Source organism: Primulina eburnea, chromosome 12, assembly GCF_022965805.1.
Source record: "Primulina eburnea isolate SZY01 chromosome 12, ASM2296580v1, whole genome shotgun sequence".
NCBI classification, from domain to species: Eukaryota; Viridiplantae; Streptophyta; class Magnoliopsida; order Lamiales; family Gesneriaceae; genus Primulina; species Primulina eburnea.
In genome coordinates this window covers 2,947,468-2,972,521 of record NC_133112.1, presented here as the reverse complement: position 1 = coordinate 2,972,521, position 25,054 = coordinate 2,947,468, and the positions used below count along the sequence as shown (strand labels likewise).

The 25,054-nt window shown below is 36.2% G+C and overlaps 2 protein-coding genes across 6 annotated transcripts; both read right to left on the bottom strand.

Annotated features, from left to right (window-relative positions):
• Positions 1 to 2,166: 2,166 nt before the first annotated feature.
• LOC140807876 (uncharacterized) lies at positions 2,167 to 7,130 on the bottom strand. Its single transcript, XM_073164834.1, has 8 exons — positions 6,952 to 7,130; positions 5,039 to 5,288; positions 4,598 to 4,673; positions 3,826 to 4,034; positions 3,422 to 3,628; positions 2,986 to 3,079; positions 2,386 to 2,546; positions 2,167 to 2,232 (listed from the first exon to the last, which is right to left on the bottom strand). The coding sequence occupies exons 1-8, from the start codon at positions 7,128 to 7,130 to the stop codon at positions 2,167 to 2,169; spliced, it is 1,242 nt and encodes a 413-aa protein (XP_073020935.1).
• A 1,229-nt stretch (positions 7,131 to 8,359) lies between these two features.
• LOC140807261 (phosphatidylinositol-3-phosphatase SAC1-like) lies at positions 8,360 to 24,541 on the bottom strand. 5 transcript variants are annotated; one of them, XM_073164041.1, is made up of 17 exons: positions 24,478 to 24,540; positions 24,241 to 24,403; positions 23,277 to 23,481; positions 22,985 to 23,150; positions 21,972 to 22,194; positions 21,071 to 21,147; positions 20,355 to 20,542; positions 20,140 to 20,237; positions 19,421 to 19,554; positions 19,207 to 19,341; positions 11,245 to 11,638; positions 11,013 to 11,134; positions 10,696 to 10,803; positions 9,917 to 10,120; positions 9,346 to 9,534; positions 9,137 to 9,248; positions 8,360 to 8,923 (listed from the first exon to the last, which is right to left on the bottom strand). In XM_073164041.1, the coding sequence occupies exons 2-17, from the start codon at positions 24,394 to 24,396 to the stop codon at positions 8,675 to 8,677; spliced, it is 2,760 nt and encodes a 919-aa protein (XP_073020142.1). In that variant the 5' UTR covers positions 24,397 to 24,403; positions 24,478 to 24,540; the 3' UTR covers positions 8,360 to 8,674. The 5 variants fall into 5 exon arrangements, 4 of the variants coding, with proteins under 4 accessions (XP_073020142.1, XP_073020144.1, XP_073020143.1 ...); XM_073164043.1 differs by having other exon boundaries at positions 8,361 to 8,923; positions 11,245 to 11,629; positions 24,241 to 24,540; XM_073164042.1 differs by having other exon boundaries at positions 8,362 to 8,923; positions 9,917 to 10,114; positions 24,241 to 24,539.
• Positions 24,542 to 25,054: the final 513 nt, after the last annotated feature.

The following is a 25,054-nucleotide window of genomic DNA, read 5'->3' as shown; positions in this document are numbered from 1 at the left end:
TGCATCAGAAACACCCAAGTCCCTCTTGAAAAATCATCAACAATAGTCAAGAAATATCTCTCCCCATTGTATGTAGGCGTATTAAACGGACCCCAAATGTCCATGTGGACGAGTTGAAAAGGGATCAATGTTTTAGTTAAACTCAACTTGGGAAATGCTAATCTAGATTGTTTTGATAACGGACAAATTGAACAATGAGTCAATGATAGATTCTTGTTAACAAATGGTAACAAATGCATCCTAGAAACAGACATATGTCCCAACCTTTTGTGCCAAATGTCACAACTAACTGATGACAAAGTACTACTCACGAAATTATTCTGGAAATGTAAGGTATTACAAGTGGGATTAGAAGGAAACAATGAATTTACAGTGGTAGAAGAACTGAATTGCTGGACCAATTGATTAGCAAGATGATACAACCCATTCCTCTCTTTACCAATCCCAACTATCTTCCCATTTGTCAGGTCCTGAAACAAACAAAATCGAGGATAAAAGATGACACAACAATTATGAGACTTGGTAAACTTGGAAACTAATAAAAGATTGAATTGAAAATGTGGAATATAAAGAACGTTATGTAAAGTGAGAGAGGGAGAAAGTAACACCGAACCAATGTGACTGATGGAAAGCTTATTACCATTCGGCAGTTTAACAGAATAAGATGGATCAGCTAAGGTTTTAGCATCTTGCAGCAATGAATAATATCCAGTCATATGTTCATTGGCACCTGTGTCTATTATCCAGTCGGTACAATCCTTTGAGTGCATGTTACCTGCCATATTAGCAACTGGTGTATCCGTAGCATGTATGTTGTGGCCTCCCAACAGCTTAATAATCTCAGCATACTGTTCTTGAGAAAAAACAGGAGCAGGGGAATGGTTATCTGCTGTTGGCAACTCCTTAGGTATACTGTCATCAGCTAAATTTGCAGCTACAGGAGGTTGCCTTGGTTTGATAAAGCCTTTTTGATTCTTTCTATAGTCTCCACGAGGTTGCTGCCCATGTAAACGGTGCCCTGGAGGAAATCCAACCAACTTATAACATGTTGCTTTAGTATGCCCTGTCCAGTGGCAATATTCACAATAAGGCGGAGTCTTCTTAAATTCCTCATATGAAGGCTGATATTTCTTTGACTCATCAGTACTATGTTGTGTAGAATAAAACACTGATGCTGGTGGTGAAGCTATTGATATAATAGATCGATGTGACTCCTCTTGTGATATAATAGAAAAAGCCTGCGCTACACTTGGAAGTGGATTCATCATGATAATCTGGCTACGAATCGCCATATAGCTATCATTTAAGCCTATTAAAAATTGGAGAAGCTTCTGTTGTTGATCATGATTCATATATCTCCTTGAAGTATCACATTCACAAGAAGGGAGTGTTACCAGCGAAGCAAACTCATCCCAGAGACTTTTGAGTCTCGAATAATAAGCTGAGATCGTACTATTACCTTGAGTTAAGCGACTGATATCGCGATGAAGAGAAAAAATTCGAGAGCCATTCACTTTATCAAACTGCTCTTTTAGATCACTCCACACAATTGAAGCATCTGTTGAATATACGATCCCTCCATAGATCTCTTTCGACACAGTATTCATAAGCCATGAAAGTACCAATGCATTGCACCGTTCCCACTGTGGTAAAGAACCGTGTCCAACCGTAGGTCGTGGATAAGATCCGTCAATGAAAACAATTTTATTCTTAGCTTTCAACGCAATTATCATTGCTCTACTCCAAATTCCATAATTTTCAACTCCAAGGAGTGGATCATTTACCAGATTCATTCCTGGTGTATCGGATGGATGCAAAAACAAAGGATCATTGAAATTACCTGAAATAGCCATTACTGGAACTCAGCACTGATCGATTTAGGTAATCGCGAGCTGTGCAATTGAGGCGATTGATGATGAAGACGAATATCCAATGAATTCCAGCTGATTAAACAAGATGTTGCATCGTATCAAAGGATCGAATTGATCCACAGCTCTGATACCATGTCAAATAACGAAGAAGGATAAGAAGGAACCTGAAAATTCCTCTGTATATTGAATTGAATCAATTTGAGTCTCACGGTATTGCATGTACAAATACTACTAAGTGTAACCGTAAAAGTGCTAAAAGAAATAACAACCAAAACACGTTTTATGTTCACTCTTATTAACCTATTAACCAATACTCAACACCAACCACCAGCAGCTGAATGTATCCTTTCGTATGACCAACCTATAGCGATAAAAAAACATAATTAGAAAAAAGTGGGACCATAAACTAGAACATGAAAGTCAAAAAATGAGCTGTAAAAATGGGTAAAATATTTCTAAGTGCCCTCGTGGCATGTGATTGTTCACTTGATACAAGTTTAAGGATGATCTTTACCAGGTGAGTTCCATCCGTGGCAACATCAGTAATCCATATCCGCTCAATTTTGCTTTCCATTCCAATATATGGCGTAAAGGATTCAAAGACGGCAGTCAACTCACGACTTCTTTTCTTCACTATATTACTAGGAACCTTTTTCATCCTGGCAGCGGGCGTTCCTGTTTGAAAAAATATCAAAATAAAATACACGATCGTTGCCCTTTATTTTGCAGTAGATGGCAAATTTGGTGAGAGCACATTTAAACATGGTCAAAATTTTCAGAGTCGGTTAAATAAAAAAATGTAGGATTTGCGACGGAGCACAGCATCCCCCAAAACAGAGGACAACAAATAATTTCTAGAGCATACAACACTCTAGTACTCCATCCAAGTTTCTTATTCTTTTTCCACAAATATGGTGTTATAAAGTTGCTATCATCCTTAAAAAAGTAAAATATACGTGCACTAGAGGGCGTGCTATATTGATTTAGCCTTCCCCGTCAAAAAATTTCACATGATGAATAAATAGTCAGAAGGAAACCCCAACTGTTGTTCAAATTAACTCAGAATTTTCGAAATTATAATTTGCTGATATAAAAGAAGGAAAATACAACTTACCTGGCCGAGAATAGAATTGTGATATGTGAACTGGAGGGAAACTTGTAATCCTTGATGAGATTGATCGTCTGCTCAAAATCTTCATCAGTTTCACCTGAGAAGCAGAACATTATAATATGAACATCATACAAATTTGGAGTGTTACTTTGCAACTGGTAAACAATTGTCCAATTTCAAACAATAGTGAATTTTTTTCAACTAAATTACCCATAATAAATCATATAACGATGTGAAAGGAGTTTTTCCTTCCATCAGAGCACTTCAACGTCGTAGTTTTATCACATTGACGGAAAGGCATGCTTGTTCTTCAATTGACAACGTCATCTCACCACGAAAGTTACATAGGTTTGAATTAAATTAGGAATGCAAATATTAAAAACTGAACAGATCAATTCGATATATAACTCAAATGCTCCAACAAAATCGGGAACAAAACCTGTTGGTAATCATATGAACAATAATTTGACCAATTGCTCCAGAAATTTTCAATGAGAAACACGAAAGTGAAAACTAGGTAAAGATATTTAGCAATACCAGGAAATCCACATATAACATCAGTTACTATCTGCATTCCAGGAACCAGTTTAATCAATGTATCAACTACTGTCCGAAACTCACTAACAGTATACTCCCGGTTCATTGCCTGATATCCAATATAACAAAGCACTATATCACAATGTGGAAGCACAGTACACATTCAAACCATATGATATACAATCTCATGCAGTTGAATAAGGAAACAAATTAAGAAATTTTAAGCAGTGACAAAGGAAAATAATCGCCAATTAAGAAAATTCAACAGAAGGACAAGCATGAAAATATGGCCAAAGTAATTCTCACACTCAAGATGGAGTCACTTCCAGACTGAACAGGTACATGAAGAAACGAATAAACACATGGGTGTCGCAAAACCTCAGCTATCTCTTTCAAGTGCTCCAGAATATATGGAGGATTGGTCATTCCAATTCGGAGCATTGTGCTTCCATCAGGCGGAAGCTTAGAGACTAACGAATTAAATAAAAGTGGAAGACTAACTCCAACGTCTCGAACTGTGAAATATCCAAGCCAAAACCACAGGCTGTTAAATACAACATTTTCAATCATAAATCAAAAGCCATTACAGTTTTAATAGTTCATTTGCCATAAAAAATTCCTTCATTCATGAATCAGAAAGGGAACAAAATTTCAACATCCACAATAATTTGAGTCACTGGCATGGAGTCAGAGAGGTGATAAGGTGCGCTTCAGAAAATCTTTCACTCTGTTCTATTAAACTTGTACAATTCATAAACATTGTATTTCCTGTCCTGCAAAGCATATTCTAATGTCATATCCAACAACTCAAGCATTTGACATTTCCTGAAGTACCACGTGGTAGCATTTTTGAATTTTCATTTAGTCTCCCATTTTACAAGTCATAAAAAATATAATTCTACATAACATATGCACCAGTGTCCTCGCTACTTGTATTTCCTGTCCAGCAAAGCATATTCTAATGTCATATCCAACAACTCAAGCATTTGACATTTCCTGCAGTACCACGTGGTAGCATTTTTGAATTTTCATTTAGTCTCCCATTTTTACAAGTCATAAAAAATATAATTCTACATACCATATGCACCAGTGTCCTCGCTACTTAACCAAATCTCCCTGACTCCATCAGCTATGACAGTTCTGACACGACCCACCTAAAAGTTGATAAAATAAGAGAATTGAGAAATCATGTAAATTGGGTTGATTATCTGGCAATTAGCTTACAAGGCTGTCAACTGTGTAGCTTCCAAAATGACCACGAGCATGCTTTGTCTTGCAACAAGTACAAGCACCTAAACAACCAACATTTTAATCGGAAGGATCTCAACAAACTCGTTCTTCCTCACCTGATAAAATAAAGAAATGAAAATTTTCTTACAACTGTACACAATTTACATGTGGACACTTCAATTAATTAGTGATTTCCTAGGATAACTCATTAATGCGTTCAAAAAACTGTGTCCTATAAATATTTAAATAACTAGACAAAAAATTAAAGCCATAATTTGAAATTTCACACCTTCGGACGATCAAGTGCTGGCAATGTCTTTCGAGTCAGGAGCCGCACCTCGTGACCTTTCAGGGTTTCTTCAACAACTTCTACCACTCGATCAATTTGCTGGACTCCAACTATGCTTACTCCATCAAGCTCTTTCAAATCACGACTTCCTTGAGGCACACATCCGGCGACTACCAATCGCTTTTTTGCACTTTTATATTTTGCTATAAGTGTGTCCATGGCAGATTGACTAGGAGACTTAACTGTACAGCTGCAGCATGGGAACAATAGGAAGATGATTTACATATCCAGATTGAATGTTTCACACTCGAACTATCTCTCAGCAACTAATACGAGTATTTCTACCAGATTTTCACGACATGAACTTGGCAAATATTGTTGACAAGACGGTAAGAAAACTTAATCCATAGAACCTAGAAGATTCCTTTAGAAACCAGAAGATTCTTCTATATCATTGCTTCAAATGCTGCATCCATACATTGAAATGGACAAAATGCCACCAACAGAGAGGTGGCAAATTACAATGGAGAAAAAAGAAATATGGATGCTAAGAAAGAGTCTCACGTGTTTATAAGCCACAGGCAGCTTCGTCTTCATTTTTACTCATATTATATCCAAATGCAGAGAGCTGACCAGCCATATATTCACTATCACTTTGGAAATCAAGTTTGAAAATGTACCAACTTCAAAAGACCCAAATTTTTCGAGAAATCTCAAGCTTTGTTCAAGAATTATGACCTCTGAAGTTACTGACAAAATAAAGAAGATAAAATCATGAAGTCATGGATCATATTTAGACCATTTAACACAATAGTCAATCGGCCAATGAAATCATTCATCATGGAGAAAATTATTCTGAAATTTTGAATAATATTTTATCCGCTGTCATCCGAATAGCATTAGCATTGGAGTAGGAGATTCTCTTTTGACGGCCCAATATTCCTTTTTCCATTCACAGTTATATTCCTCTTAATAGTGTTATCCATAACATTAAGAAGAATTTTAATCATTCACTTTTGAGAGATCGTCCCAACAAGAGACGAAACACTTAGTTCCACTTGGTGCTCCAAACTATACTACACTTTGCTAAAACAAGATTAGTTTGTACGAATTATTAAAAATTAAACGCATTAAACACTATATATAAACAAAGAACAATAAATCATAGACAACATTCGATCCATTCTATTTATTTTAAGAAATATCTCATACAAAATAAATTATTTTTTTGAAAAAATGAATCAAATGTTTTGTCGGCGTTTTATTGTAATGTATATAATTTTTAGTAATTCGCGCAAATGAGGCTTGTTTAAACAAAATGTAGCACGGTTTGGAGCACCAAGTGAAGTAGATAACTTGTCCCCATTAACAGGTCTTGTATTTATCCTTAGCCAGAACTAATGCATTTATACTGATTGTCTTCATAAGATTGCCTTGTTTTACCACTGATTCTTAAAATTCTGATATATAATGTATTCACGTGGCTGAGAGCACATAGTTGGTTTGTAGTACATGTTACAATTATTTCAGTTTTTTTCATTCCCATATTGATAACATTGGACACCCGAAGCTCCGGTAACAATTCATGATTTTTTTTCCTCTCAATGAAGATGGATTCTAATATTTCTCATAATCCACTCTAAGATGGTTCCGTTAACATGGACCATTGGATGTTGATAAAGGCCACAACTTTACTCACTTTCAGTAAGTGCACTTAAAAACATGAGCATGTATAGAAGCAAATAAGCACCCGTGAAGAGCAAATGCAGAATCTCCAAATCAATTTACCTGGTTATGTGAACACCCAAACGTCTTTATGTAAATTGTCCGCCCATCAAATGACACAATTAAAAAGACATGAAACAAGAGCTTATAAACAAAAAAAATTCATATTTAGCTTATTTTACAAAAACCTGAGAAAGACCTGAGTGCCTGGAATCTTTGAAGAATTGCAGGATGTAGAATTTGAAATACTGCCAGAGCTCCTATTCTTCCTTATATGCCTATGGTTAACACCAACAGCAGCGGCCAGTAGAACCCGGAATCCGGGTATTACTCCGCCGGCCACCAGTAAATCCTCCATGTCTTCCATTTACTTTGTGTTCAAAAGCTTTTCTTGGTTCCTTCAGCGTTTCATTTGGGGGAGGCAGTGACAGAGTGACTGGAATTTGAAGGGGCGTGACCATATGGACCGAATAAGAATGGGCCTAATGGATCAGAGGCCCCAGTAAAGAGAGTAGTCCAATAGAATAAACAAGTATATTACAGGCCCAGTACTTATGGGCCGAACGACATTAACATTATTTTCAAAATTTGTACAGATTTTATTTTCTCCCCAACATTCTTACATTTTAACACTTAAAACCCGAATTACCTGAAATTTATTACTCTTTTTTCCAACTTACACTTTATTGCCTTAGTTTAAGAAACATGAATTTAATAACTTAACAGTTAACCATTATTTTTATTTTCATGGAAAATAATTATAAATCAAATACATGTTATTTAACTGAAAATAAAAATAAAATCATGTATTTAAAATTATTTTTCGTTGAAACAGTTATTATTATATAAAGCAGATTGGGTCCCTCCGTCCATATATTGTCGCATGCTGTCAAAATCAGACACGACCCACCAATCCGACATGGTTCAACCCGAAAAAATAAGGTCTGAGGTTTTCGGAAAAAATGATCGGGTTGGGTTCCGTTGAACTGGAAATTTTTTTTTTTAAAATATATGTATAATTAATAAATATTGCTTGCGTTTTTTATATATTTTATATCTGAAAAAATATCTATTGTATATTTATATCATAAATTTTCATAATTTAATATTTATTTTGAACATTTTTCTATTTTTTAAATAATTTTTTATTTGATTTAATAAATACGCTTTATTTTTCTACTATTAGACTTTCAAATTTAAATTAAAAATATGAGAAATATTTTGTTATTATGTGTTTAAATTAAAATATTATTATAATTTTTTTTGAATTTTCTTTAAAATATTCAAAATCGGGTTATACGGGTTTATGAGTTGATTCGGGTTCAGGTTAGGGTTGAGAGTTTTCGGGTTGGCTCGAGTTCGGATTGAACAATTTTTGAATAGTACTATTGTTTAACCCGAACCAACCCAACCCATCCGAATTGACATCCCTAAAACCGAGCTAAGCCTCATGCTTATAAGGCCAACTCGAAAACATCTCGAATCTGCCGTTCTTTCCGGCTCAACCGTTTAACATTTCATAAAAGAAACCGGCCACAAAAATTATATCAGCATAACAATCGCGAAAACATAGGATGTGATAGGTTAAGAATTATAAAAACTTTTGCACATATCCCCTTAACTTGGGACATATATTAACCCTTGAGGTATTTTCACGTTACACCGTCAGATGGAATCACCTTGATCACTTGATCCAATAGATAGATAGAATTAACATTTTTTTCATTTACAAACGAAAAAGTAATTGTGTAATTCCAATAGATCGTCACCTTTCTTCAGTCAGGAACTTTAAAGGTAAGCCTTCAAAACTGCAGCCAGCTGGCCAGAAACTGCAATAACATTGCTGTTCTTCTGGGGCTTGTGTGCCAACGATGACTGATTTTTTAAATGATAGCGATGCCGCCTCGGCTTTTAAAGCTTGAGCAAACGTTCTTCACCGATAATCCATCTGGTTAGCTGGCTTGGATCGACAGCTAGAGCATTATATGATTTGGGGAAAATCCCGAGATCAGCACCAGCTTGGTCATATTCCTTGGCAGCGGTTTCCATTTCTGTTTCAACAGCAAAATCTTCTATGCAGTCGACCATGTTCACTCTAAGAAGATTGGTGTAATATTTTTCTTTTTCAACATCGTTCTGAAAGGCTTCTACTGAAGGTACCTGAAAAGTCCAATGAACTCAAGATGATACAGATCAAAGATGTACGAAAATGAATGCATACAACATAGCACACTGTAAAAAATGATGATTCTCCCCGACCTTGATCATGCTCATATAGTGACATGGTTCTACTGGAAAGCAGCATCCATAATTGTCCAAACTCTCTGTCCATGCACACTACGGATTAATAGATGAAGGATGCAATGTTTATACCTGAATAAGTTCAGCATAGTGCCGAAAAATCTCACTGTTTTCATCTTGATCACCTAACAACGTACCGCCACACCAACCACTGGTCTCATCTACCGCAGTCATTGCTAAATATCTATAAATATAAGATGGAATTTCTAAACCGAGTAGACAGCACACAAAAAAAAATAAAAAAGGAACGAGAAAGAATGAAAGAAAACAAGGTATATTACCGTTGGAAAACATCTTCTTCGTCACTCTCAACAACAGGAGAAAATAGATTAAGTTCACATAATCTATCTTTTTTATGATCATGAGCTCCCCCGTTTACAAATTGATGTGATGCCATCTTTGGTGCAGAGGTACTATCATCGTATTTTCTCTGGCCAAAAAGCCAATTTGGACTTTTGAGCTGTATTTCACTGCAACAGACACATTTTGGTCTTTTGTGAGTTCAATAGTAAATCTGATCAAGAGTGAAATGTACCTTCCACAAAAGGCAGATGCACAATTACCAAACTAGACACGATTCCAATTATTCTTCCATAGTCTAAAGCCGAAACAGAGAATAATATACTGTAGAAATAATTCTTTAACGAGAATCGCTGGAGTACAGAGCTTGGAAATGTAAACTTATATGATAGTAAGCTAAATGAAATAATGCATTTCAAAAGTATCGAAGTTCCAGTTAGTTAATTTCCTCCAAAATTCAAATGACAGATCTGCTCATAGTTTGCATACAGGTGGATGTCCATGATAAAATGATCCAAAAATTAGAAGTTGTTAGTTCAAGAAGATACTTACGCAGCATCAGGTGCCACACCAAAGCTTCCTGATTTTTGATCTAGCTCACTACAGAGTCGTACATTCTTGATTGAACAGCATGTTCTCTCTATCAATTTATCAAATGACGTTAACTTCAAACGTGAGAAATCTTCACGGCAAGCTGGAATTGGGGTCAGAGGAATTCTGGCTCTCAAAGGTTTGGCATCTTCCAAAGGACTGTAACTTTGCATCAACAGAATATATATCAAAGCACAGATCGCTTGGGAAAAGGAAATTGTGAAGGTATTGTAATTGGCCTGCTACTGATTAAAATGGTTTTAGCTTTTATAACAACCGCGTTACTCCATAATTTTTCCTAATGCCTTTTGTGGGAATGAATCACTTGAATAAAGCTAGTTAATGACATCTTAGCTAAAGAATAAATGTTTCAGTGGCCAACAATTTCTGAATCACTTAGCCTATTGCAAAAAAAAATCTCACAATCACTTGTGTCGAACAAAAAATATTAATGGAAACCGAGAAAGTCATGGAGAAGTTAAAATTTTAAATTAAACTTTCTGCATGTGAAACAGTAATATCATCAAAGCACAACTTTCATCATCCCTTCTCTCACTTTTTTCCTGTAAGTGGCAATAACCACTATTGGTTTCCAACATATGATTAAGATTAGTCCATAACAAAATTCAGAAGAATATAAGAAGAAAAGATAATTTGACATTATCAATTAAATTTATGTCTTGGCCTCCTAGTTTAGCACGAATATAGCCATTTTGCATCTGTGACTACTTAGACTATACCTTTCAGGCATGAGATCATCTAAAATTCCAGAAACATGAAGATAATAATCTGAATCCAAATCCCAAAGGGCAGGTTTTCCTTCTTGCGGTTGAAAATAACCCAAAAATCTGCACACGTCATTAAACAGGCTTATAAACCAGACAAAGCAGAGAACTCGATTCAGACATAGGGATTTCACAACTTAGATAAGATTTTAAAAAGTAGAAACACCAAGGCTCCACAAGAGACCTCACAAGAGTTCTACAATTGAAAGTTCCTCCAAAACTAAGACAAGACAATACAGACAGCTCGTAGATGTAGAAGGGGCTTGACTTACAAATTTATTGCATCCTGCTTTTCACCGTCTGTGTAAGCATTGCTGTAATATCGTTTTATAGACTTCAGAAATTCCCTAGACTGAGTTGTAGCTTTCCACTTCCCCTGCCTCTCTGGGAACACCTATATTTTGTAAGAAAAGCACCATTTAATCAAACTTTTTACAATCACAAGGAGAAGAAATGGCAATTGAAATGTTCACACATAGTTTGGCATTCAACAGGAAGGCATACAGTGTTGTGAGCTGCCGAGCCTCCATATTGCTGCGCCAAGGCATCACCCATGCTCTGGTACATATCCATGAGAGCAGCAGCAATGCTACTATCAGGGTCAACTTTTTGATTGTCCGTCATGCCCAATGCATGAAGTTGGTGACCTAAAGCCGCTAAGCCATAAGCATATTGGGCAACATTTGTACGATCCAAGCAGTCGATGCAGTTCGTTCGAAGAACTCCACTCTGATATCGTGATCCTACATAGCCATTAGTCTCTTTCCTACTCTGTTGACTACTTTCAGACTCCCTGTCTTGTTTGATCAAGGACGTCAAAGAATCGGTGCTGTTATTAATCCTTGAAAGATCTCCAGAGGTGGCTCTTAAATCTCTAAGAGAAGAATCCCTGCAAATACTTGTGATGCACAAAGGCTGAGACAATATAAAGGGAGGCACCGTCCCTCCCCTCCAGGTCACATTAAGAAACTGAAGCAAAATGCATGAAGGTTGGTTGAAACAATGAAAGTAAACAATTATAAATACAGAGGAAGTATCACTTTTCTAATCTTCACAACAAAAGATAATGTTTAAATTTAGCACTCATGTCTAGATGAAAGTCAACTATTATTACAAATGTGGGGAGTGCTACAATCTGGACAGTGGGCAATCCATAAAATGCATCATAAAAGAATAAAAAATATGGAAGAAAAATTTTTTATTGCATAAAATACATGTTCTATTGTCCGCAACAAAAGAAAAAATACAGAGAAGGCGGGTAGACAAAAAACAAAAATTGTAAAAACCCAAGAATTTAATGATATTACATTTGACTCATTCCATTTAATATCGATCAACTTCACTACATAGGCCCAACAATTAAGTCATAAGATTTTGTGCCTTGAATTAAAAGACCCACCAATGAGATGTCAAAGGATAGGGATGTCAATACCAAATAGTGCACATCATAAAAGGCTACTTAAGTTCTGAAGCCCAATTCTCATATTTTTTGGCTTCGAATGCATGCTTCAGACATCCCAGTTATCCTTGCACTTGAGCCCGGCCTTTTCATCTGCTACTAATTTTCCTCATTATTTCTATCATTCAACCCATTGAAATAGTTAATGCGTTTTGTTACCTCTTAATTACTGTTCAAAGAAATATGAGCTTAGTGGTGGACATTCCCTTGTTGTCATTGGAGAATTTTGTTATGCACACAGTTCCGAGCCACTTAGCCGATGGCTCATAAGTTTGCAGTTGGTTTTTGCTCTTTCATATTTGGTGTTGTAGGAGATTATTAAAGATATACTAAATATATTGTGATCATGTTTGATTGTATTATTTCTTAATTGGCCAAGTCAGTCCGTATATGAAAGAATATTATTAGGATTTGTGCATATCAATTAGGGTGCATTCAGGGAGATGAATTTGATATCAATGGATCTCGATTAGTTTTATTGTTTTAATGAAACAATATATCAAATCTTAAATTCACATCTTATTTACATATTAATAATATAAATTAGAATGAATTTCAAATGACATCATTATTGGATGAACTTGAAATTCATCCATATTAGCATGAAATATTATATAAATATGCAAGAGGTGGATTTGAAGTTTATGATCTTACATATCTAAAGAACAAAATTATATTTGAAATTCGTCAATCCAAGCGCAGAGATTTCTTAGTTAGAGTTTTTCTTTAATTAGTTACTCTTGTATATGGCAAAGTGTATATATATCTTTTACGAAGGTTGATGAATAATTAAGCAAGAAAATTTCTTTCGACTCTTGTTTCATGGTATCAGAGTCCAAGTTATTGTTATGTGTTGGACTGCTCTTAGGCCACCCGCTAATATCTCGTAAACTCCATGCTTCAGTTGTTCATTCTTGGACGTGAACGTGGTGTGTGATAGATCTCCAACATCGGTTGGATTGGATTCTTGGGAGTTGTTTATATGGAAATAGACAATACTCCCCCTAGAACAAGCTTTTGGAGTGGAGTTAGGCCAAAGTTCCTAATCTTAACATGGTATCAGCGTCACCGATATTGGTGCCTCGTTCTTCTTTCTTTTTCTTGTAAAACAGCCAATAAAAATTGCCTCTGAGGAATCTTCTACTGTTGAAAGCCAAGTCCCTCAAACACCCAAGTCAAAATCCATTCCAACACTTTCATTTGACAGCCACTCTCTGCAAATCACACAGCACAAATTAAAGGGCTGAATTTTCGAGAATGATTTCAGTCCATATTCTTGTCATCAAAGGGAGAGGAATAATTGGGTACTTGATAGGAGCAATAACAGCCCCTTCGACAACAGCGGTCGATTATAGCTCTTGGGAGGCAGGGATCATAAATTCTGTGGAGCCAAGTATTGGACGGACATATTTATTCTACATGACAGCTACGGAGATTTGGGATGCAGTCCGAGAAATTTATTCCGATCTTGAAAACTCATCCCAATGCTTCGAGATTCGGTCGAAAATTCACAACACCAAACAGGGGAGAGTTACAATTACTGAACATTACAATTCTTTAATGGAATTGTGGCAGGAAATAGATCTCTTATACGAGATTGGATAGGCATGCCCTACTTATGGAAAAAATACAAAAAGATGCTTGAAAGAAAGCAAGCATTTGATTTTTTGTATGGGCTCAATCCGGAGTTGGATGAAGAGTGTGGAAGGCTGCTCGGTGTGAAGCCTTTCCCTACTCTTCGTGAATCCTTTGTTGAAGTAAAACAGGAAGAAAGCAGGAAACGAGTGATGATGAATCCTTCCAACAAGATCCACATCATTTGGAAACACAAGGCTCTGCTCTCGTGACAAATAAACTAGACAAAGGATGAGGATTTCAGCAATCTGACAAAATTATGTGAGATTATTGTAACAAACCAAATCACACTTAGGAAACCTGTTGGGACTTACAAGGCAAACCCCCTGATTGGAAACCTCGGAAACAGCACTGGCAACTGAGATCGGCCCATGTGGCTGAATCAAATTCAAGCACTACTGCTAGTCTTGAAGAAATGCTATGACAATTTCTCAGCCAAAGTAAGATTTCTGCAGAAGCTGATAGTCAAAGCTCTAAGAATCATACAGCAGTCATGGCACAAACAGGCACAATAAGTCACACTTTTCTGTCAACATCACAGCAACCTTATTGTTAGATTGTCGATGCAGGGGCATCGGACCATATGACCGGGTCTATGGAGGTATAAGAAAATTACATCGAATGCAACACCAAGATCCACATGTGGGTCGCAGATGGAAAACATCAACAGGGCACGGTTTGCCTACCAAAGATGATACTGAAATCTGTCCTCTTTGTGCCTAAATTGACATATAATTTGTTGTTAGTTAGTAGGATAACAAAAGATATGAATTGTGCTGTGATTTATTTCTCTTCTCATTGTGATTTCAGGACCGTTCTTCGGGGAAGATGATTGACATTGCTGAGAAGAAAGATGGTTTGTATTACCTTTCGAGAGTCGAGGGTCCCAATAGCGTTAAGTCACAAAATAAAAGGTCTATGTCAGTTGTGTCAAATTCTGAAATTTTGTCATGGCATCAATGTCTAGGACATCCAAGTTTTTCTTATATGCATATTTTGTATCCAAATCTTTTTTATCAATGAAGAAAAACTTTCATTTCAGTGCGAGCATTGTGTCCTATCAAAAAAATCTAAAGTAATTTACCCACCTCACATATACAAACCATCTAGACATTTCCAATTAGTTCTAAGTGATATTTGGGATCCGTCTCGAACAATCAATTTGGATAAAAATCAGTGGTTTATCACTTTTATTGGTAACAATAACAGTGTACCCTGGTAAGGGTTTGTTGGGTGTATTAGGTGAAAGAAATCTGAGGCATTTTATTGGTTTAAACAATTCCACAAATTTTTCCTCAGATGTTTTTCAGTCCAAAATCCAGATTCTTAGAACGAACAATGGTCCGGAATAATTTTCGAATGAATTATGTCAATATCTAGGGGATCATGAGATACATTAACAAAGTTCTTGTATTGACACACCTGAGAAAAATGGGACTGCTGAGAAAAAATCGTTATTTGTTGGAACTAGCTCGATCAATAATGTTCACGAAATGTGTAAAGCCCTAGTGAGAGAAAAATTTGAAAATGCCTATCCCTCCCTACGGCGACGTATGTTGGTCGACATCATTCGAGGTTCTACTCCGGTGACTGTCGCCGGCTGCCGTCGCATCTCATCGTTCTTCTCCGACCACCGGGTAACCACCGGCGGCTCGTTTTTTCGGTTTCCTTCTGTCAGTTCGTTTTTTTTACCCACTTCTCCTTCATTCTCGGACCTTCGTTAGCTCCCCCATTTGTCATCGGCGCCGATAGACAACTGTTGGACGGCCGATTTCTATTTATATTCAACACTCCATTTCAGTTTAGTCTCAAAAATTTTTATGCCGATGGACTTCAGAGATGTGGTTAAGATTGAGTTTAAAACTTTTTCACTTAGAAAGGTGAACGGAGGATTTTCGATATTGTGGTCGGAAACAACAAGGAATGCGACTTATTTTCTGGAATTGGCTAGGGAAGAGGCAGCATGGGTCAGTTCAAAACTCAAGGAAATATTACACAAGCATCAACCATCGCTGGATTTCTATCGCCTCAGGGGAAAAAGCTCGACAGTAATATTACAAAGATTTGCTAACAGGAGAGGGCAGGTCATTGAAATCTCAAGATTCAATCTGTTGGGGAGGAAACAGAACATCATTGTGCCAAGCGGTGCGAACTCTTTTGGGTGGACAAGGATTTCAAACATACTCACTAGATTTTTGACAGCGAATGCTCAGAGACCGTTTAAAGCTACAGTCGATCATGAAAATACCTAATTTGTACTGGGGGAAAGCTATTCTTACATCAACCTATTTGATTTATTGTCTACCTTCAAAGACACTTCAATTCAGAATTCCTTTGAATGTTCTTGTCGATTGCTTCCCAAATGTCAACCCATTTAATCCATTGTCCCCAAAGGTGTTTGGTTGCACAGTGTATGTCAATAATAAACAATCACATAGAAGCAAACTCGACCCTAGAGCATTTAAATGTGTATTTGTTGGATACTGTCCAACCTAAAAGAGATACAAATGTTACTCTCCTCTTCTCAAAAAATACTCTGTCTCGTGCGACGTGACCTTTTTTTGAAAATACGATGTTATATTCCCACACCCGTCTCTAGGAGAGAATATTGATGAAAACAGACATTGGGATCTCACCGTGTCACTTGCTATATCACATGGTCTATCTTTTCCAAAGCCACATGATATTTCAGATGTCTTCTTCTACCCGGGAATTCTGCCTTTTTCGAAACAAAAAAATGACCGTGTCTTTACATCACCCACCCACTCGGATCCAAGTCTAGTCCTTACTCATATTCTTGTTTTAAGTCATCAAAGTCCACACCACGATCGAGACGGGGGAACTAAGACTTATGGAACCTCTTCACACCTATCGTCGAAGACCACAAGCTTCTCAGCAAGATCAATCATTGAACCAAGGATCGGTTCCTACTCTGAACAATGACTCTGAGCTACCCATTGCAATATGGAAAGGGGTAAGAGTATACATTAAACATCATATATCAAATTTTCTAACATGCAAAAAGTTGTCCTCTGCTTTTAAACCTTGTACAACAAAGATTGATGGCATTAAAATTCCAAGAGATATTGATGAGGCTCTTGAGGATCCAAAGAAGAAGGATGCCATGCAATAAGAAGGCACTGCTTGATACTGGAACATGGGACGTGGTTGACATACCAAATGATATAAAAGTGGAAAGAACCAAATGAGTGTTCAAAACGAAGTACAAGGCAGATGGAGAAGTAGAAAGGTATAAGGATCGTTTAGTGGCTCAAGGCTTCACATAGACGTGTGGGATATATTATGAAGAAACATCTGCTCCGGTGGCAAAACTCAACTTTATCCGAGTCTTTTTATCTCTAGCAGCTAATTTAGATTGGGAGCCAATCCAGTTCCACCAGGGATTGAGTTAGAGCAAGAATGGAGTAAAGTCTGTAGACTAAAGAAATTTTCGTACGGTCTGAAACAATCTCCACGTGCATGGTTCATTCAGTTCAGCTCTCACTCGACTAGGGCATATTCAAGCAAAGACTGATCACACTATCTTCATCAAGTGGAAGTTGCTAAAATAAAGAAGACACATTTTAATTTCTCAAAGGAAATACATCCTCGAGCTACTAGAAACAGGGAAGTTGGGCTGCAAACCAGTAAGAACTTATATATCCCTTACAGGACCAGACATTGCGTATGATGTGTGGTGAGTCAATACATACATGCACCTAATCAGAGACATCTGGAGGCAGTAAATCACATTTTGAGATACTTAAAAGGAACTTCTGGAAGATGACTGATGTTCCAAAAGAACGAATTAAGTGTTGAAGGATATGTTGATGCCAATTGGACAAGAGGTTGCGCCAAGCTGTGGGGAAACTTGGTCACGTGGAGGCATTGTTGTAAATGACGAGAGACAGTGGCGGGACGGTCAGTGACCGCCTATCGCTTTGGCCGCCTAGGCGGTTGAATTTTTTTAAGCAGTAACATTTTCATTTCAAGCTTATAGTTATTGGATTGTTTTGAAACCCAACAATTCATTATAGAAGACTCATTGCCCGTTTCTTGATGGTGATTTGCCAAAAATACAAAACCCTATAATCGAATGGCTTCTTCTCGTCTTCTCTTTACATTCATCGGCCGCTTCTTCTCGTCTTCTCTTTAAAGTTAATATTGTATCTCGCTTTCTTTTAAAAAAACTTGAAACCCTTGTTCAAATGACTTCTTCTTGTCTTCTCTTTATATGCCTAGGTCGCTTCTTCTTGTCTTCTTTTAAAGTTTATGTCGTAACTTGTTTTTCTTTCAAACTCGAAACACTAGCTCAAATGGCTTCTTCTCGTCTTCACTTTACACGCCTCGGCCACCTGCTCACCCGCCTCGGCCATTTATCCAGCCACCTCCCCATCCGGATAGCTTAGGGTCGCCTAAAGACGCCGCCTGATGCAAAGGCGGGATGGTTGAGGGCCACCTACCGCCTTCGTGGCCGTCTCAACTGCCATTTGGAACACTACACGGAGGAGTAAGAAACAATCAGTTGTGGTAAGGAGTTGTGCTGAAGTGGAGTTCTGTGCTATTGCTCAAGGAGTGTGAGGTTACATGGCTTGAGAGACTCATGCTGGACTTGCAAATTCCTATTCACAAACCCACAAATTTGCATAGTGACAGCAAATCTGCCACCAACATTGTGAAGAATCCAGTTTAGCATGACATAATGAAATGTGTGCGGATTGATCGAAGTTTACCAAGAATGAAATTGAGGAGGGAGGTATCAATTAATGCTACATCCCTACTCTTGAAAAGGAAGCAGACATCCTCCCAAAAGGTCTCACTAAAGCAAGTCATAAAGGTTTACTTAGCAAACTTGGAATGAAAATAATTTATTCCTAAGCTTGAGGAGGAATGTTGGAGATTATTAAATATACTGTGATTATATTTGATTGTATTATTCCTTAATTGACTTAGTCAGTATAGGAAAAAATATTAGCAGGATTTGTGCATATCAATGAGGGATTTCTTAATTAGAGTTTTTCCTTGATTAGTTACTCTTGTATATGGCAGAATGTGTATATATCTTGTACGCAGGTTGATGAATAATTAAGCAGGAAATTTCTTTCAAGTATTGTTTCAGGTGTCTAATGCATCACACACAAACAAAATTTGTCGTCGATAAAACCTGAAAGAGAATTATTCAGTTGCCGTAGTTCCTGAATAGAACGCTAAACCATAATTCATTTATTTAAAAATCAAAAAGTAGGAGATCAATAAAACCAAAGCAAGAACATCACTCAGATTATCCACATAGAAAAAACAGGATACTGGATTCAAAAGGCCTTGCAATTTGAAAATCACCCATATAATAATTAAAAATTGTGAAATAATACCTGCCGGTGCTAGTTCTAGAAAGTTGAACAGCCTTTCTGTTTGTAACCAAAGGCTTTCCACTGTAATAAAATCCCGTTAAATCAAGTGCTTCACTTGCAACACCACCCAAAACAGCCAACACATTGGCTGACTTGCTGGAAAAATAAAAAACACTGCGTAGTCGGCAGAGAAGAGAGATGCCATGTGGTACATACAATAGAAATACCCATATACCTCTTTGCGAACTTGTGAAAGTCCCAGTGGATAAATTTGAGATGATTTTCTTCTGTAAGAATCTGGTTAAGATACCCCACAGCATTAGCAAACTCACGCCTTAGCATCATTTCTCGTGGTCTTTTCTCAACTTTCTGAAATTCAATTCGTCCATATGAGGAAGAGCAAGTTGTCAAGGAACATCGCATGAAAAACATTTGATTTCAGCTTCCAGCTATTGTAGTAAATGATGCAACTCTTAGCCAGGAGATTCTTATGCTGAGTGAGTAAATGATGCCACAGCAATTAATGAAGCTGTTTTTCAGAAACCACAGGTACAAGAGAAATTGGGCATCAAAATCATCATCAAGAAGCCCATCAATTCACTAGCAGAGGCGGGATAGGGGCAAGAATCATAAAGCACCAGCCAAGTTTACGTAGTTTAGAAATATATCGTGCAATATAAAATCAGATGGCATATCACACCAACAGAAAATAAGACCCTGTGCCTTAGTGCTTGAACTGTCTGGATGATGAGTTCAGCCAGACAATTTATTGGATGAGCTTCAAATATCAGGGTGCTAATATAAAATTGTATCATCAAAAAGGTAAGGAAAAGGATAAGATAATAAACATCATGCAAATCCATAGCACTAAAAGAAAAACTCATAGGGTGGTAGCAATGTTAGAGGACAGGATATATAGTTTCTGAAAGCCGAAAAAGGGAACCTGGTACAAACCTTTATGAGATTAAGAACTATGATTGGATTGCCATATCTCTCGGCGAGGTCTTCAAAATGCTCTTTGGTAGCCTCATATGTAGGATCATATCGTTGTACTTCATGTTAAAAACCAAAAATTATCTAGGATTCTAGATACGAACAAACAGACGAGGAGTCTATGCCTAAAATGTCCATAAACAAAACAGAAAAACATATCATTCAATCTCACTCACATATAATATCAGGCTTTGGACTCAACCTTGAAGCTTCTTGAGACCAGAAAAGAGGAATGGAACCCCTCATCTGTACAACAGAACTCATTTTTCCTTTGCATGGCCCAGCATCTTCATCAAGGACAATTTGCTCCGTTTCAACATCATTTGCTACACGCCCATGATCATTAACCCCACGCTTTAAATAACTGCAACCAGTACAAAATAAGAGGATTTTAATCCCTAAAAATCAGAGATTTAATTGACTGAAAAAAGGGAAGTGGTTTGATTTTCCAACAGTTTCTACCTGTACATTTTTAAATTTCTCATACGTGGATAAAACAATTATTATAGAAACATTTCATTTAATAAATAATCAGATCTTATAAGAAGAAATTTATTTGCAACCATTACAACACTACATTTCGAAGTTTACGAGTCTGCAACACAAGTTTCAGTTATGCTGTTGGATCTGACATTATTCGCCAAGAAAAATAACTACAAAGAGAACATTAGATGAGCAAAGAAAAAACTTCTGTAAGGAAGAAATATGGTGCTTAAGCCAAAATTAAGATGGAAAGAAAAATGTATACAAACCAGCTTTTCAGTAATACAGTTAGAAAAATTATTCTGGTCGCCAACTAAAAAGAATGCAAGTATCGACACTAAAAAGAAGTTATATATTAACTTCTTAGATGAGACATAGTATAAACCTTGACTGCTTGAAAAAAGCTTACCGTGTCCCTGCAAAATGGCGTGAACGTCTCGAAACCAGAGAAACACAAATATCTCGTCCAAAAATTGATAGTCTAACCTACATTCCATGTGATTTAGAAAAAACAATCAAGAAGATTGTATATAAAAAATAATTACTTATTCTGCCATGCTAAAAAAAAGGTTTGTCCAATTTTCCTCCAGTATAGGACAGGGTCCATCCAAAAATGAAATCCAAGAATAAGTGAATTAAGTCATGAAAGAAATTAGGATAAGGATAGACTCCTTAGTTCACGCTCCTTGTTCTTTGCTATGTAAACATTAATCCACACTTTCCGAACACCAGTTTCCTTGTACATTATTTTCGGATTTTAGTTAATTTTTATGTAAAATTACAAACAATATATTGAAAATATTTGTTATTATTTTTTTATATTCTGAAATTATTATGATGTGAGATTTTTTAAGAAAATTAATGATACAACTATATCGTACATTTTTATAATTTCTAAAAATAATGTATGAATTTTAGAAAGTGGATGAGATGTGATAATTATGAGTAAGTTGTAAATTACTAATGGTTTTTATGATATTTTTTATGAAATGAAAAAAATTAATTTTTTTCTAAGTCGACATTACTAATGGTTTTTATGATATTTTTTATGAAATGAAAAAAATTAATTTTTTTCTAAGTCGACAGGAGTATTTTTTGTAAGTTGACAGGAGTAATTTTTTCTGAGTTGACAAAAAAGAAAAAAAAATGCTAGGAGCCTAAAGTGAAAGTTTATGGCAGTAATGACATCAACATAGCAGAGAAACATAGATGTGATTATATTCAATGACTACAAATTGAATGCAAGTAAGTTGTTGGTGAACAAGCAAGAAAGGATGAAAACATTAAATCAAAAAAACTAAATATGCAACCTGTTTGAAATGTCCATGAACCAGAGCTATAGTCCAGATGGTATTCTTGCATCTTAATCGAATTGCTTGCGTTAGAAAAGCATTCCAAACAAACATGTTTTCATATGGCATCCCTTCTTCTCCTGTTGATGACACATTTTTCTGTAAACTTTTCATTATAGGATACGTATAGCTATAGAAAAAATCTTTTGTCAAATCAACACTGGATAAAAGCTTCTTGTACCTGCAGAAAATGAAACAAATTTTACCAATGAAGAAACGTGTGAATAATGAATATGGCCTTTAAATCAATCGATAATAGACATATGCACCTACAGGTTTTTTTTTCATCGATAAGTAATAAATCCTTCATATATTTGTAAACCACAGGAAAAGGGACGAGAGCTGAAATGGGTGTTCTGCTCCGATATATATTGAAGACAATTGATACTACCAGATCAGTCATGTCCAAAATGGAACCAAACAATGCACAAAATGAAAATTTTGGACTGAAAAGATTAATCGATTTTCTCCCCAAATCATACGAATAAATAAAATCCAAATCTCGATCTAAAAAAACCCTGCTTGGCATAAGAAGGAGCTAGAGATGCCTGAAGGGCGCCTTACAGCCTTCAGGCACAACTTAAGCTCCATGAAAGGCGCGCCCTTCAGCTCGCCTTTCTCAAGGGGTGCGCCCCTCAGGCGAGCCAGTCGTGCGCCTTTTACAACTGTGATGAAGAAAGTTAATCACAAATGTTCATGTGATGATAGCAACACTAAAAGGGATAGCGGGTCTGATGACGGGATACTGGTAAATAAAATCATAAGGCAACTCTGCCCAATACTACTGCGCCAAAATACTCTTTTTTTTTTATCAGAAACTATGATTTAATATATTATAAAAAGTTGTTACAACTTTAGTGGATGAGCGGTCCACATTACATAGAATTCATGCTTCCACATTACATCGAATGAGCAATATCAGTTTGAACTGCGCCAAAATACTCTATAACGTAAGTAAATAGAGAAGTTACCGCAACTCAATTTTCGAATGAGCAACATCAGTTTGAACTGAAACGTGAGGAATGGTAATTATTTGGCTCTCGTCTATACTATATATAGCATGGCCGCAGATACTTCCAATCTGCCGACGCTTTGTCACCAGTATCAGATAATATGATTCCAAGAAATTAATGCAGCCTTAAACCAACAAAAAGGAATAAACCACTATGTAAGATTATGCAAGGGCACAAAGAAACTATTATAACATCAGAAATGCATTTAATAAAATTGAACTTCAATAAGTGATTCATTATCTAGACTTACCAACAATGCCATATACCTTGGCAACAAAATTTAACCCTCCAGTGGCACGATTTCCCTCAGCAATCCTTTGAAGCAAGCTCTTGACTTCTTGAGGAGGGTAAACCACAGGGTCTTCACTAATATTCAAATCCGAGGGTTCCATTCTATCAATCTTTAACACCCTAAAAAATCTCTTGTTCCTACTACTTCCAATCAAATAAAACCTCTGAAAATAATTGAAGGAAATGTCAGAAAGCATTAAAAATATGCATTTAAAAAGCTACCATTAGCTGTAGAAATTGTTGACTATGATCATACATCCCAATCCCTCAGATCGTAAAAGAGGCCTTAGCCAGTGTGACATAAAACTTTGTCAATGGCAGTTTAATAAAATCATAAAACAAAAAGGAGCTCTAAAATGCAACTTATGCTCACACAAATTCTTTTATTATTTTCAATTTCAAGGCTTCAACTCTTTGTATCTAAGTACTATGTGAGTTCACCTCGGAGATCGTATAGAGCACTTTGTTAGCAATTCAAATGGTACACACAGTATCTTTTTTATGCTGAAGAGTAAGTGTTCCTGTCAATACAATCAGCAAGTGGATGCAACAAAACAGAGAAGCAAATTTCTCGATAAAGCAAATTTCAATCAGATCAATCTTATTAAATAATCGAATGAAAAATAGAGGAAATTAAAACCAATAAACTATACACACCTGATATATACAAAAAAATTAATGACAAAATTATGCACTGTCAAGTAGAACAAGTCCAGTACACTTTCCATTTTCTTAAGAGAAATAAACGAACAGCGGAAAACAAAAAGAAAACTTCCCACAGAACCTCGGCCATCACTTTCACAACCAAAAAGATACCCTAACAGCCAAATTCGCTAGCTTCAACTTAAACCATGGAGAAACTAATTGGAACGAATAAAAAATTAATAATTCAACACGAAACCATCGATTAATTACTACATTACCGCGCGAGTTTCGTACAGGCGGAATTTCTCCAGAGAATACGAGTTCGGATCGGGTGTGGCTTCCGGATCATTGCACTGACAAATTTTCATAGAATTAGGCCCGGATTGTGGCGGAAGATTCACGGAATTTGATTTCATAGTCTCGGGTCTAGCCATTTGAAAACTATCCAAGAGAAAGGATCTATCAACTGATAAATGAATTAATTAAAATATTTGAAGGTTTCCTTCAGGCAAAACCTTGTGCCTTTACAGCTTTCCTTCTTTCCGCCATTTGTGCCCCTTCTTCCAAGCTCTCCACTAAATCGCATGCAACTAGAAAAGTGTCTATAAATCGCATTTATTTTGACACGTTTTATAAAATAATTCCGTACATAGAAAAAAATTCATCGATATATCAAAGTTCTTTGTTTTAATCCAAATACTAATATTAATTGCTATTTCATGAGATTTTAATTAACATTCAGACTCCATGTTTTTTATTTATTTTTTTCCAAGTTATTTTTTATTAGTAAATATAGTATAAATAAGTATATATTTTTAATGTTAAAAATTAATAAAAATATTTTTTAAAGGGGCAACTACAACCAAGTACCATATTTAATTGGCGTAATTGGATATTCAATTTTACAATACATATTTAAATGTAATATTAAAGTCCATTCAAATAAAATTTATTGATATAGTATTTCATCCATATTTTTATTTTTATTCATCATATGTATTATTAAGATCTGGAAAAGGTGGTATTAATTTAAAAAATATATTATTTAGAGAGAACTATAAACATATCATTTTATGTTTCACATAAATCAAA

Coding starts and splice junctions, on each gene's coding strand:
- LOC140807261 (XM_073164041.1), bottom strand. CDS start 24,396: ATGGCTAGACCCGAGACTATGAAATCAAATTCCGTGAATCTTCCGCCA. Junction 19,555..20,139: donor TAGTTCTTAATCTCATAAAG/GTTTGTACCAGG, acceptor ATTGAATTTCAG/AAAGTTGAGAAAAGACCACG. Junction 11,639..19,206: donor TCTAGAACTAGCACCGGCAG/GTATTATTTCAC, acceptor GTGCATCACAAG/TATTTGCAGGGATTCTTCTC.
- LOC140807876 (XM_073164834.1), bottom strand. CDS start 7,130: ATGGAAGACATGGAGGATTTACTGGTGGCCGGCGGAGTAATACCCGGA. Junction 5,289..6,951: donor GGCACTCAGGTCTTTCTCAG/GTTTTTGTAAAA, acceptor CCCATGCTGCAG/CTGTACAGTTAAGTCTCCTA. Junction 2,233..2,385: donor CCACGGATGGAACTCACCTG/GTAAAGATCATC, acceptor TTATCGCTATAG/GTTGGTCATACGAAAGGATA.